Genomic DNA, 15760 nt, shown 5'->3' on the forward strand with positions numbered 1-15760 from the left:
GAAAAATAATATGACAAGTAAGCTAGGGGCTTTGGCAATAAACACTATGGCAGAAGCTTGACATGTAAGAATGAAGTATTCCAAATACAACTAATGTAAAGGTTGCCAAATGTGACTTCCGTAACCATGTCAGTAACCCTAACGCTATAAGGTGCAATACTAGTAGCCACATTTGGTAGGTAATGCTGTGTATAATCTTCCACACTCGGCAACAACTGTATGGGAACAATCACGCTTCCTGACATACTCGCGCGCGTCTCGTAATCATCATCACCACGGGGCAAAATAGGAAATATGAGGCAACACCCGGGGTGGAAAACGTCGTGCACACTGAGGCTTTCGTTACTTGTGGTCCAGTGCAATCGGTCTTGCGTGGCTGGAAGAGGCTGGCTGGCATCGGGAGGTCACTTAGTGGAAGTGCTGCTGGCAGTGGATCTTTTCCTTGGCGTGATCGAGAAGATCCAGCATCTCCTGGACGATGGCCTGCAATGCGCGGCCCAGGTCTTCGCCGCTGTACGGCTTCCCGAGAGGAGGCACATGGATGAAGGCGGAGCGACCGTGGCTCATGTACAGGGATGTGTAATAGGTGAAGTCACACAGATACCTGTGACAGATACAAGCCAGCAGGGTTTCAAGAAAATGTGTTACAACTCCCTGACACAACACACCAGGTTATGTTTGGACCGCCACTTGTTTGCTGATTAACACTTACACAAATACGACATGCTTTTTGGGGATGAATGGTATCAACAAAAAAACATTAAGTTCTGATAAAAATACGGAAAATGACACCTATAGGGTCATTTCTTTTCACTTTGGGCAGCCTGCCAGGAATACATTTGGACTACCAGTAATAGGGATGGATACCGTTCACATTTGAACCAAAACGGTACAAATTCCCAGTACTTTTGTGTGTGTTAATAAATATGAATTGTTTTTGGTAGAGATGTCCGATAATATCGGCCGATAAATGCTTTAAAATATAGGAAATTATCAGTATCGGTTTCAAAAAGTAAAATGTATGACTTTTTAAAATGCCACTGTACGAAGTGGTACACGGACGTAGGGAGAAGTACAGAGCACCAATTAACCTTAAAAGGCACTGCCTTTGCGTGCCGGCCCAATCACATAATACCTACGGCTTTTCACACACACACACACACACAAGTGAATGCAATTCATACTTGGTCAACAGCCATACAGGTCACACTGAGGGTGGCCGTATAAACAACTTTAACACTGTTACAAATATGCGCCACACTGTGAACCCACACCAAACAAGAATGACAAACATTTCGGAAGAACATCCACACCGTCACACAACACAAACACCAGAATAAATACCCAGAACCCCTTGCAGCACTAACTCTTCCGGGACGCTACAATATACACCCTCGCTACCCCCTAACCTCCCCCACCTCAACCTCCTCATGCTCTCTCAGGGAGAGCATGTCCCAAATTCCAAGCTGCTGTTTTGAGGCATGTTAAAAAACATAATGCACTTTGTGACTTCAATAATAAATATGGCAGTGCCATGTTGGCATTTTTTTCCATAACTTGAGTTGATTTATTTTGGAAAACCTTGTTACATTGTTTAATGCATCCAGCGGGGCATCACAACAAAATTAAGCATAATAATGTGTTAATTCCACGACTGTATATATCGGTATCGGTTGATATCGGAATCTGTAATTAAGAGTTGGACAATATCGGAAAATCGGATATCAGCAAAAAAGCCATTATTGGACATCTCTAGTTTTTGGTAATAAAATCAATTTTTTATTGCAATATTTAAAAATGAGCTGATTACGATAACTGTTGTCCAGGTGTTATATTTTGTTTTATTTTAATCATCATGTTATCATTTGCAAGTATGACATTAAGTTGAAATTACAGTTGCAAGTCCAAGACGTTAGATGGCACTGGTGTATAACTTATGGTGTGTTTTTTTTGTGTTGCGCCTTAAAAAGTGTTAATGCTGTAAATATTGAACTTATTACGCATCTGCTGTTTGACTGTAATGCGCATCTCAGTTGCAATTTTTAATAAACAAATTTGGAGATTTTCAAATCGGCATGTAAAATTGCTTATGCTAATCGGTAGCATGTCAATAACAAAGCCAATGTACGTCAGCATTAAGCTAGCGCATTTTTGGAAAAATGAAGCCTTACTTACTTACGTAGAGTGGTTTTTTTTTTAAATTAAATTGTTTTTGTTGACATTGAAAAATGCAACAGTACCAGGAAGTTTGTCCGAGTCCGCTCTCAGTGTTGCTGGAGTGATTGCCAAGTGCCAAAGTGCCGAACCAGGCGTGACGTCACGCGCAATCTAGGTACCGTAATTTGGCGCTCTTTGTTTACCGTTATTCATAAAGACAATATGACACTCCTGGCTTGCCAGAGATTAGAACAAAGCAGGAGACATCATTTGTGTTGCCAACTTAGCGACTGTAGCGCTATATTCAGCGAGTAATCAGAGCCCTGTAGTAGGGGTGTCCCAATCCAATATTGATATCGGATATTGGTCTAATATCAGCAAAAAACAAATATCGGATAATATCGGCTTGCATCTAAAATTGCTGATATAAGCTGCATCCGATACAAGAAGTCCTGCAGTGTGTTTACTTGTGCAAAACCGGACAGCCAGTTAACATCTAAATGTCCTCCAATAAGCACACAAGGTTGACCTTTCCTTGTATTTCAGTGAAGTCAGTTACAAAAAGTAAACATGGTATAACTTTTTGTAAATAGTGTATACCAAAGGCTATATAGGTTACTATAGCTGGCAGCTACACGACAGCTAGACATACATAATAACTGATCTTAATTCAAAAATATTGCGGTCTAAAACAGCACAAAAAAACGTATCAAAAAGTATCAAGTAACAAACATGTCCGCATCGTTCAACTTCCTGCGTCATGCCCGTAATTTGATGGTTAATGGTAAATAGGTTGTACTTGTATAGCGCTTTTCTACCTTTTTAAGGAACTCAAAGCGCTTTGACGCTATTTCCACATTCACCCATTCACACACACATTCACACACTGATGGCAAGAGCCGCCATGCGAGGCCCTAACCACGACCCATCAGGAGCAAGGGTGAAGTGTCTTGCTCAAGGACACAACGGACGTGACTAGGATGGTAGAAGGTGGGGATTGATCCAGTAACCCTCAGATTGCTGGCACGGCCACTCTCCCAACTTCGCCACGCCGTCCCCCAGTCGCCGTAATGAATTATTGCAACACCCAAGTATCGACAAAACACAAATTAACACTACATTTCGTCAAAGCATTAATCTGTTATAAGGTCAGTGTTTTCCTACCATTGTTCTTTGAGTAATTCCACTTGATCAAACCTTATCTAACATTCCACTGGGGTTGTACGGTATACCGGTATTAGTATAGTACCGCGATACTAATGAATCATATTCGGTACTATACCGCCTCTGGTTTACGAGCAGACGAGCATGTTTGGTAGTGCACAATCACAGAGTACTTACAAACAGACACAGTGTGTAGACAGAAAAGGGAGAACGTGTTTTGATAACTTCAGTGAAAATCTACAATGTAAATAGTCATGAAAATAAAGAAAACGCATTGAAATGAGAAAGTGTGTCCAAACTTTTGGCCTGTACTGTATATTGCAGTATTTGTATTTGGTATGTAAATAATAATTGATTCACAACAGGTTACAAAGGTTCCTGATTTGGTTGCTAACGTATGTGGTAACATATTGTATCATTTTTGGTTCTAAGATTTTCTCAAAACCATTATTATTCTACTTACGAATTTACTGTTAATATCTTGTTACTTTCTGTTTTAACATGGTTCTACTACACTTCTGTTGAAATGTAATAAGCACTTATTCTTCGGTCTTTTGGATACATTAGTTTTGGCCGATACTACAAATTTGGGTATCGATCCAATACCAAGTACCGTATTTTTCGGACTATAAGTCGCAGTTTTTTTCATAGTTTGGCCGGGGGTGCGACTTATACTCAGGAGCGACTTATGTGTGAAATTATTAACACATTACTGTAAAATATCAAATAATATCATTATTTACACTTATTATCAACTAGACATATAAGATTTCATGGGATTTAGCGATTAGGAGTGACAGATTGTTTGGTAAACGTATAGCATGTTCTATATGTTATAGTTATTTGAATGACTCTTACCATAATATGTTACGTTAACATACCAGGCACGTTCTCAGTTGGTTATTTATGAGTCATATAACGTACACTTATTCAGCCTGTTGTTCACTCTTCTTTATTTATTTTAAATTGCCTTTCAAATGTCTATTCTTGGTGTTGGGTTTTCCAAAAATGTCCCCAAAAAAATGCGACTTATACTCCAGTGCGACTTATATATGTTTTTTTCCTTCTTTATTATGCATTTTCGGCCGGTGCGACTTATACTCCAGAGCGACTTATACTCCGAAAAATACGGTAGTTACAAGGGGCGTATACGGTAGGTCAAATCAATGCTGATACTTCACGTATTCAAGATCATTAAATGATTCCATTTTTGACCCCAATTATGATCAGACAAAACACAGGATGGCATAACAAAATGTAATTCCTACAGTTGGTTCGGATTTAAATCCTTCGGGTTTTCCCCTAAAGTCCTTCTGTGTCAAAAAACGTATTTACAGAGTTTGAAACAATAACAACAAAAACTAAATCCAACCACTGACACATCGATCATATAGTGACACTATACTTGGTATCTATACTGTTGCTACTTGTATCGATCCGCCCACTTCTGTTTACATTCATGAGTTTGAGCTTAATGGTCAGCCTATCCTCCTATTGTGTGTAGTGTAGCATGTTTAGCTATTCCTCATCCTCCATTGATAATGATACTTGTAAAAATGTAGTTTATTTGCCGCCATGGAGGCGAGGATTGCTGACTTGCTGCTTTGCACTGTGGAGGGACATTAGCCACTAGCGAGAATGCTACCGTGCGTTAAAGATTGCAATCATTCGCTTGTCGCTGTCACATTTGTGGGACACAGCGAGTATAAGTCAACATGCATCATCACAATATAACAAAAAGTATGACAACGTCTATGGTCGGCCAAATAAATATCATTCATATCGTATATCATCTATATGGTCTTGAGAAGTGGGAAGTTATCGGTATCGGCTTGAAAAATATGTATGTATGCATGTATGTATACACATACATTGAACACTGCATAATGTATAATGGCAATTTTGAAATAATTATGAAGATTATTTTTCCTATTATTGTTCTGTTTAAAATAAAATACATGAAATGAAAAAGCAAAAATAAAGTCTATACCTTCCAGCATCTTTGGAGACAGACACAGCAACTCCCAGTCCAGAGGAAGTCACTCTCTTGCAGACTGACTCCATGTCAATAACAGAGTCAATACAGTCTGGACCCCCCACAATGCAACACTGTGAATCAGGACAGAATCTGCTGTTGTCCAGGCCCTTGTAGCCATGGTTTCGGCCACACTTCTCTAATGTGACAGTGGTGGCCATGCCTGACACCCCAACATGAACAACCAACTAAAAAAGAGAAAAAGCACAAAAGTACAAGTCAGAATTGTGTAAAATGGACAAATCCAAATGATGCCTTTTACTTGAAATCCAGGACACAGAAGCTCTGCCTTCCCAAAATGGCTAGGTAAGCAAAAAATATATAATTTTTTATGGTTTTTTTCTCTAGGCTTTTAAAAACACAATTGCATGCACACACAAGAGACAATGTTTTAGTTTTAAATGGAGCAGACTGTAAACTATACAAGTCACAGCAATGCTCCCAAGAAGCGGCCTTAAGCTTTCAAACAAATGTCATTTCTAGCTAATTTTCTTCTGAACGGTGCAGAAGAAGATTGGTGTGCTAACTTTTACACTCTAACCTAATTTAACTTCATCTTAAAGCTCTTCAGTGACAGGATCGCTGCCCTGAACATTTTGAATGCACTTAAATGTCTGAAAGAGTGAGAAAATGCAGGCGGGATGGTGCCAAGCCGCCGTGTACACACTTTTCCTGGATAACAATATCAAGTCTAGAATTTGAACCATACCAGTCGGTGATAATGTAATTTGAAAAAAAGGCATGAAAAATTACAGTTGAACACAGAGGACTGTCAGACCTAACTGTTTGCATCTTGCAGGCTGGAAGTCGTTCCCATGCAAGAAATGCAGAGATGAGATGACATGGTGGAAATCAGGGAGGCACGATATTATCGGCGGCTGATAGCTATCGACTGATAATGGCGATTATGACATGGTATCGATCCGAAAATGAAGCATCAACCCATAAAATGAGCCCGTAATAATAAAGGCTTGTCATCTCCGTGTTTGTCGCTTGGCTCCTCAGCCCCTCCCCTCCGATGTGGTCGCATATTTGTGATGTATGATTAAATAAGTGTAAACTTCTTCTCAAATATGTAAAAAAAAAAGAAAAAAGAAAAATAAAGTCCATGCTCATTTGTTTTGGTTTTTTCTTTTCCATTGTTTTCATTTTGTTGTAATGTCTGTTAAGGCTATAGCACTGTATTGGATCAGGCTTGCTCTTGTTTATATGCATATTTGAAATAAAAATATATCAATCAATCAATCAATCAATGTCATGATACCGTATGCGCGCCCTGTTGTGTCCAGAGAAACGCATCAAGCCGCAGCAGTCACCAGTGTGGACTTTCTTTAGCATGTCAGAAGATTTCACTCGTAGTTTGCAAAACATGCTCTGCAGAAATTACGGGCTTCAACACAATAAAATATGAGCTCTTAAGGCCCAAGCTGTTTGTTTACATGCTTTTTTAATTTCTCTTTGCTATTTGGGCTTATTGGACCCCAATTAGAATAAAAACTAAGAATCATCTTTTGATATGATGTACTTAGTCCATAAGTACACAACCGTGTACTTCATGTTTAGTGACATGCTAATTCTTATTTTTACACTTTTTTTCCCCAAATTCCATTGTATGTTATACTCTTCTGACACCACCAGATGGCAGTATAAGTGTCCACATAAGCGGCCATAAGACCCCAATTCAGTAGTGTACACAATTTTGGAAATAAGAGCTAAAAGGTGCTGTCCATGCATGTGACCACTAAGCCTTTAGAGGTTTTAAAATGCACTAACGTGAAGATTTATGGAAGAAGTACAGAGCTGCCTGTGATGCTAGCTAGTGTTCTTAGCGGCGACCGCAGCAAACGTAAAGCCACTGGACTGATGAGAAGGCGTTTGATTAGAGGCAACAGTTTGAAAGAAAATAGCTTAGGTCAAAAGAACTTGACAACAAAATGAATAATTTATTATGTTTAACTTGATATTTCATCTGGAGGCACAAGCTTTAGTTAGTTATGATTTATTTGTGGAAAAAATGCACCTTTTCATTTGAACTCTGATTTTTTTATGTTCTATGATTGAATGTCACCTTTCAAAGGGGCAAGCACGTACCCCACTATTTTACTACTTTATTATTGTCAGGGAACATTGTTTATTTGATTTTTGTCAATCAACAATAGATGTGACTCCACTTGTTCTGCGTTGCTGCCAACGACAATGCGAAATCACAAAGGCTTAGTTCTATTGGCCATGTTTATGTATGTTGTGTTGGGCAGATTGTTTCCTTTCTTTTTTTCATTTTACGAAATCCTATTCAGGATGTTTGAGTTGCTTGTCTCAATTAAATAATTGAAACATTGAAATATCAATAAATTTAAACTTTTTTTCGCCCACGCAATGTTTCTAAATGTTTGCATGGGTCAGAATTATAGAAGGAAGTGTATTTCTACTCAAAACTATGGCTAATTAAGTAAAGAAATATCAGGTGATAGTATCCTTACCCCTACAATCGATTTGTATATTTTTTGTTAAAGTGTACTTTTGTGGCAAAAGTGTAAAATCTTAAATTATTTTCTTCTCACAAAATATTGTTGTAGAGGTTGCCCTCTAGTGGGTTCTTCAGACCACCACAAACTGCCAGGAGAGCCCGGAATTCAGGGTATCACACTGTTTTATTTTCATTCAATAGTGCAGGCTTTTGCTTTTCAGCGAAAGGTCTTTTTCTCCTGCGTCCGCCCAGCAGCACCTCCAACTCCAACCACTTGTCTCATCCCGGCTGCTGCCAATTAAGGCGACAGGTGATTAGATAACAAGGCCCATCTGGGCCATCTACGCACCTGTCGCTGTCTTCGAGGCCGGTCCTGGCACACCCCATTCCGCCGCAGGCCACGCCCCCCTCCACAATTGTGTACATATTAAGGATGTCCAATTTATGCTGCCTATTCTAATACCGATCATCCAGGTGTCAGATCGCCCGGTACCAATACCGATCACATGTATTCACTGTAAATGTTTCGATTTATTTATGGTGAGTGCTATTGGCAGTTTAACAAAATCAACACAATATTTAAACTACTTCTTTATTGTTTTTTATTTCATACAATTTTTTGAGTAAATCGTACACAGTAACTAGACAAAATCAGAAACTACTATTTTGCCTTTTAAGTCTTACTGTGTCCAATGTAATGGGGCTTATTATTACTAAATTAGGGGAGTGTCACCACACTGTGTATAGAGATACACAGTTCGCTGCTAGCTAGTCAACCAGGGGACTCAAAATAAATACATTATTAGCCAGAGGGCATCGGCGTTTGTGATCGGCATTAAAAGGCATTAATCGGCAATGGCGATCACATACTGGGCTTTTTCATGGAAATTAAAGGATAATGATTGGTGGCCAATCAAAAGGGACATCCCCAGTACATATATAAATATATACACATCAATATTGGTTGTAAAAGTCTGGAAATGATCGATTGAAATTTTTCATGATCGTGCATGCCTAATATCCTGTGATGAGGTTGCGACTTGTTCAGGGTGAACACCACCTTCCGCCCGAATGCAGCTGAGATAGGCTCCAGCACCCCCCGCGACCCCAAAAGGGACAAGCGGTAGAAAATGGATGGATGGATGGGCATCCCTAATATGGATATTACAGATTTACCATTCATATTGTGAGATACAAACATCGCTCTTACCATTGGGTGATACTTTTTCCATAGTGACGGAACTAAACTCTGCACTGTCTGGTACTCTACGGGAACCTCGTAGACATGCAAGTCCACTTCAGTGCCAAGTCCAAGTTTCTTCAGCTCCTTTGAGGACACAAAATGACATTCAGGTTGACGTGCTCTGGCCAAGGGCAAATTGTGTCCATCAATGCTACTTAGTATAGTAAATACTAAGTAGCATAGTAAACGGCTAGACTAATGTGCACATTTTACTGATTCTATCCAAAAAAGATGACACTATAATAAACCAAATCAATATGTGAAAACGACATCACAATCAAAGTGTAACATGAAAAAGCAATCAAGCAAAAATAAGATAAATGCGTGTCAAATTCACAGCCAAAGGGCCAACTCCTCCCCCCCGTCTACTTGCAGGACCAACAGCCCTGGACACTGACCCCCACTGTCACTGGAAGAAGCCTTGTTTGACCATGTCTTTGACCCCGACACAAAGCGGCCTTTTGTTTGCCTTTAATATCCTTATCAAGTTTGTCTAGACACCCTGACAACCAATGTGGTCGTCCCTTTGGTAATGTAGTGTCCTGAGCAGCAGCCTGAGACCCCCGCAGCATAGTGTGAAGCACGCATCGTGCAGGAAAATATTTAATAACTGAATATTACGCTGACAAAAGTCGTGAAGTCTAATGATTAAAAAAGACAAACCGTAAATTTCGGACTACAGGCCGCTACTTTTTTCCCACGCTTTAAACCACGCGGATGATAAAATTTTCAGGACTATAGAGTAGAGATGTCCGATAATGGCTTTTATGCCGATATCCCGATATTGTCCAACTCTTAATTACCGATTCCGATATCAACCGATACCGATATATACAGTCATGGAATTAACACATTATTATGCCTAATTTTGTTGTGATGCCCCGCTGCATGCATTAAACAAGGTTTTCCAAAATAAATCAACTCAAGTTATGTAAAAAAATGCCAACATGGCACTGCCATATTTATTATTGAAGCCACAAAGTGCATTATTTTTTTTAACATGCCTCAAAACAGCAGCTTGGAATTTGGGACATGCTATCCCTGAGAGAGCATGAGGAGGTTGAGGGGGGCGGGGTTGAGGTGGGTTGGGGGGTAGCGGGGGGTTTATATTGTAGCGTCCCGGAAGAGTTAGTGCTGCAAGGGGTTCTGGGTATTTGTTCTGTTGTGTTACGGTGCAGATACTCTCCTGAAATGTGTTTGTCATTCTTGTTTGGTGTGGGTTAACAGTGTGGCGCATATTTGTAACAGTGTTAAAGTTGTTTATACGGCCATCCTCAGTGTGACGTGTATGGCTGTTGACCAAGTATGCGTTGCATTCACTTGTGTGTGTGTGTGAAAATACGTAGATATTATGTGACTGGGCCTGCACGCAAAGGCAGTGCCTTTAAGGTTTATTGGCGCTCTGTAATTCTCCCTACGTCCGTGTACATAGCAGCGTTTTAAAAAGTCATAAATTTTACTTTTTGAAACCGATAATTTCCGATATTACATTTTAAAGCATTTATCGGCCGATAATATCGGAATGCCGTTATATCGGACATCTCTACTATAGAGCGCATCGCGATGTAAGCCAAACCCACAAAATTTTAGATGAAAAAAATAATTTTTCAACATATTAGCCGCCCTGGACTCTAAGGCGCAGATAAATATGTTGCGAAATGAGTTATTTACACAATAAGATTCTTTAAATGATTATTTACATACTTTAAAACGGCTGATCAAATAAAACAGAAGTCATTGGCATGGACCCACGAGCTACGAAAGCTAGCTCTCCAATCAGCTAAACAGACTCAATAACTCCAAAGTGACATTTTGGTGAGTTTACTGGGGAATTTGTGAGACTGAAATAAAACAAAAGGAATGTGGTTGTAAGTTAATAATACGAACACAGACACTCGTAAACGTGTTAGCGTCATTACATTACGATAGCACGTACGTATAGTCCAGGGGTCGGCAACCCGCGGCTCTTTAGCGCCGCCCTAATGGCTCTCTGGAGCTTTTTGAAAAATGTATGAAAAATGGAAAAAGATGTGGGGAAAAAAATCTATTTTTTGTTTTAATATGGTTTCTGTAGGAGGACAAACATGACACAAACCTCCCTAATTGTTACAAAGCACACTGTTTATATTAAACATGCTTCACTGATTCGAGTATTTGGCGAGCGCCGTTTTGTCCTACTAATTTTGGCGGTCCTTGAACTCACCGTAGTTTGTTTACATGTATAACTTTCTCCGACTTTCTAGCATGTGTTTTATGCCACTTCTTTTTCTGTCTCATTTTGTCCACCAAACTTTTAAGGTTGTGCATGAAAGGTGAGTTTTGTTGATGTTATTGACTTGTTGGAGTGCTAATCAGACATGTTTGGTCACTGCATGACTGCAAGCTAATCGATGCTAACATGCTATTTAGGCTAGCTATATGTACATATTGCATCATTATGCCTCATTTGTAGGTATATTTGAGGTCATTTAGTTTCCTTTAAGTCCTCTTAATTCAATTTATATCTCATGACACAATATCTGTATGTAATATGGCTTTTAATTTTTTGCGGCTCCAGAAAGATTTGTTTTTGTATTTTTGGTCCAATATGGCTCTTTCAACATTTTGGGTTGCCGACCCCTGGTATAGTCATATAAACACTCCTACTGACATCATACTTGGGACAGTTTAGTAAGAATAAATAGTTTTACTTACACTGTAAAACTTACAAACGTTGCTTGGAGTGATGAGAGGAGAATCCATACGAGTAGAAACGCTATGGAAGGCTAATAGACTGAACAGCACTCGTGTAAAAAAAAAAGAAATGCACTGCCGAACGCGCCTGAAAGATGGCACCAGAGCACAAACAATACAACACCCTCTCAGTGTTTTTGCTTGGTTATTATTATTTTTTGTTTTATTGTTATCCCCGCTTGGGGAGAAAAATCCATGAAGTAGCAGTTTATAGTCTTTAATTTAAAGTTAATAGAAACATTTTTTGTCTTCTAAAATGTAATGGGTTTGGTTTATTTACCGGTGCGCTCTATAGTCCAGATAATACGGTAATTAAGTTATCATCTATGAGCACGAATGTATGCATTACTGTACATTTTATAAGCATGCATCCTCACCAACAAATTGGTGGTAAAGCTCACCTGTACTGCAACCCAGCTGGCATTGACTGTGTGCTCTCCAAACGGCCCAAAACCTGCAAAACATTATTTCACGTGATTACGCAAACGCAAAAATATCTCCCGCCTAAATAGTGTCACAGTTATCGTTTGACTTATTTTGCCTTTCAAGTGGTCTCTTTTAAAGACCGAAATTAGTGTGAATCAACAAAATCAAATCAATTATGAAGACGAAACAATCCCTCCCTGCATTAAATCCATATGACCTGCAAAACTGGCAGCGGAAGCAGACGACAGCTATTCCCTCACACTGCCTTGTTTATATTGGGATCTATAGTCGCGCCCCCTGCGCCATCACTCCAAGGGTCAGTGGGTCCCTGGGGGTTGGGCGGAGGGAGGATCAGTCTGTCTGACAGGCTGCTGAATAGGAGCAGAGTGAGGGGTCGCTAGTTGCCAGCCGGCATGCTATTGTGAGCAAGCCGTTCCCAGGCAGCCTACACATCTACCATCAGCTGGAACTCCTGCACGCCTTTGTGTCTGGAAAAAAAACAACCGAGCAGTTTTAGCCTGTACTACTTCTCTCCACATTTGCTTGGAAATGTAATTCTCTATACAATATCAACTGTACTACCCGGTGGAAAATGCTTTATATGTCCAATAATTGCAATCTAACTATTTCTATAAGAATTGCTAAGCAGTCACTCAGCACCAAAACATGGATCCGGAGCCCAAACCTAATGCTATTGTCATTTACTAATGTATAAACCAAAGACAAGCACTAACTCAAATAAGGGCGCAAACTACCGTATTTTTCGGAGTATAAGTCGCTCCGGAGTATAAGTCGCACCGGCCGAAAATGCATCATAAAGAAGGAAAAAAACATATATAAGTCGCACTGGAGTATAAGTCGCATTTTTTGGGGAAATTTATTTGATAAAACCCAACACCAAGAATAGACATTTGAAAGGCAATTTAAAATAAATAAAGAATAGTGAACAGGCTGAATAAGAGTACGTTATATGACCCATAAATAACCAACCGAGAACGTGCCTGGTATGTTAACGTAACATATTATGGTAAGAGTCATTCAAATAACTATAACATATAGAACATGCTATACGTTTACCAAACAATCTGTCACTCCTAATCGCTAAATCCCATGAAATCTTATACGTCTAGTCTCTTACGTGAATGAGCTGAATAATATTATTTGATATTTTACCGCAATGTGTTAATAATTTCACACATAAGTCGCTCCTAAGTATAAGTCTTAAGTATAAGTCGCACAAACTATGAAAAAAACTGCGACTTATAGTCCGAAAAATACGGTAATACTGATTCACCATCAGTACAGAGGATAGTATTGTGCTTTAATGAGTGTGGGTGACACTTTTTACCGTCATTTTTTTGAAAACTCCCAAAATCTAGTCTTGGTCGAAGAATAGCAACGTCTTCAATGATATTGTGGTAAATTCTGTAGAGTTATGTATACATTAACCCAAAGTGAAAAAACAGCAACCCCAAAAGTTTTTTGTTGTTTTTTTTCATTACAAACGCACAACTTAGACCCTAAAACAAAAAGATAAGTGTCTGTAAAACACAATGCTAGAGAGGATGTGTGAATTAGTGTGAGTTATATTTATATAGCGCTTTTCTCTAGTGACTCAAAGCGCTTTTACATAGTGAAACCCAATATATAAGTTACATTTAAACCAGTGTGGGTGGCAATGGGAGCAGGTGGATTTAAGTGTCTAGATGGCAGCAACTAGGATGGCGGAAGCGGGGATCGAACCTGGAGCCCTCAAGTTACTGGCCATCCGCTCTACCAACCGAGGTATACCGCCCCAGGATATGCATCTTAAATGTTGTAAATAGTTCAAGTTAAAGTACCACTGATAGTCACACACACACTAGGTGTGGTGAAATTAACCTCTGCATTTGACCCCCCTGGGAGGTGAGGGGAGCAGTGAGCAGCAGTGGTGGCCGCGCTCGGGGAATCATTTTGGTGATTTAACCCCCAATACCAACCCTTGATGCTGAGTGCCAATAGTGCAAGATTAGCCTGCCATGTCATTAATAAAAACTAAGATAACCTTCAATAGCATTTGGTTTTGCATGCAGTGGGAAAAGTTGCATCATCCTGAAAAGAACCCACAAACTAATTACACTTAATTAGGTATATTAGCATAAAAGTTTGTTGCTTTTTCATACCAATAATAGGTAAATCCTTCAACCTTGAAACTGACATTATTATTAAAAGAAAAAAGCCTTTTAGTTCCACAGTAAGTTGCTGGAAATAAAGGTGTTGAGTGGCGAGTTGCTAGAGCTCCAAGGGCCGCGGAGTGGAGCACAAACAAGCTGACGCCATTAGCCTTCGAGCAGCTGTCATCAACACAACTTTTCTACTACTTCAACCCATGCCTTGCAGGGAGACTCAACAAAAAGGCAACAAATCAAATACAGACCTGTAACGACCACAGTCCGTTTACTGTTGTCCATTTCCCGTCGTGACACGTCGACTGTTTCGGTGCTTTATTGGGTCTTTGTTGTGTAGCAGGACCATAAAGTCGCCCTGTTGTCCCCCTCAGCTGCAGGCGCCCTTCTGCTTAGCTCCAGACAGGCAGCGAGCGTCCGAACGCCGAACGTCCGCGACGTCATGACGTCACGCGTGACGCAACGGCGTCCCGAGTTGGGAAAACGTAAAGGAAAATATCACAGCACGGGGAGTATATTTTAAAACCATGGGTGTCCAAACTTGCAAGTATGGTCCAAAGTGCGGCCTGCAGCTAATTTCTTAACGGCTTGCAGCACAATCTACAAATACTTTTTTTTTTTTTAAACATAAAAAACGGAATAAAGAGCAAACAGGTGCAATGTGACGAGAAAGAGTAACAATGTTGACTTTAATAACACAAAGCTGCCATGCGGCCTGTTTTTCTTTTTAAAACTGTCATTGCTCAAAAAATGATAATGAATATAGTAGGAAAAACTCGATTCAAATTCGAATCGCAATTCTCACATTGTGCAATTCAGAATCGATTCTCATTTTTAAAAAATCTATTTATTTAAAAAAAAAAAAATTTGTCTTTTATTTTTTATTTTTTTTAATTAATCAATCCAACAAAACAATACACAGCAATACTATAACAATGCAATCCTATTCCAAAACCAAACCCAACCCAGCAACACTCAGAACTGCAATAAACAGAGCAATTGAGAGGAGACACAAACACGACACAGAACAAACCAAAAGTAGTGAAACAAAAATGAATATTATCAACAACAGTATCAATATTAGTAACAATTTCAACATAGCAGTGATTAAAAATCCCTCATTGACATTATCATTACACATTTATAAAAAATTAAAAAAAAGAACAATAGTGTCACAGTGGGTTACACTTGCATCGCATCTCATAAGCTTGACAACACACTGTGTCCAATATTTTCACAAAGGTAAAATAAGTCATATTTTTGGTTCATTTAATAGTCAAAACAAATTTGCATTATTGCAATCAGTTGATAAAACATTGTCCTTTACAATTATAAAAGCTTTTTACAAAAATCTACTACTCTGCTTGCAT

At 39.3% G+C, this 15760-nt stretch overlaps 1 protein-coding gene across 1 annotated transcript; it reads right to left on the reverse strand.

Annotated features, from left to right (window-relative positions):
- Window positions 1–250: 250 nt before the first annotated feature.
- Window positions 251–14913, reverse strand: LOC133616546 (pyroglutamyl-peptidase 1-like). The gene is made up of 5 exons (XM_061975952.2): window positions 14642–14913; window positions 12201–12253; window positions 9034–9150; window positions 5312–5544; window positions 251–604 (listed from the first exon to the last, which is right to left on the reverse strand). Exons 1-5 carry the CDS (start codon window positions 14673–14675, stop codon window positions 409–411), a joined length of 633 nt encoding a protein of 210 aa, XP_061831936.2. The 5' UTR covers window positions 14676–14913; the 3' UTR covers window positions 251–408.
- Window positions 14914–15760: the final 847 nt, after the last annotated feature.

This window comes from Nerophis lumbriciformis, linkage group LG14 (assembly GCF_033978685.3).
Source record: "Nerophis lumbriciformis linkage group LG14, RoL_Nlum_v2.1, whole genome shotgun sequence".
Classification (NCBI taxonomy): Eukaryota; Metazoa; Chordata; class Actinopteri; order Syngnathiformes; family Syngnathidae; genus Nerophis; species Nerophis lumbriciformis.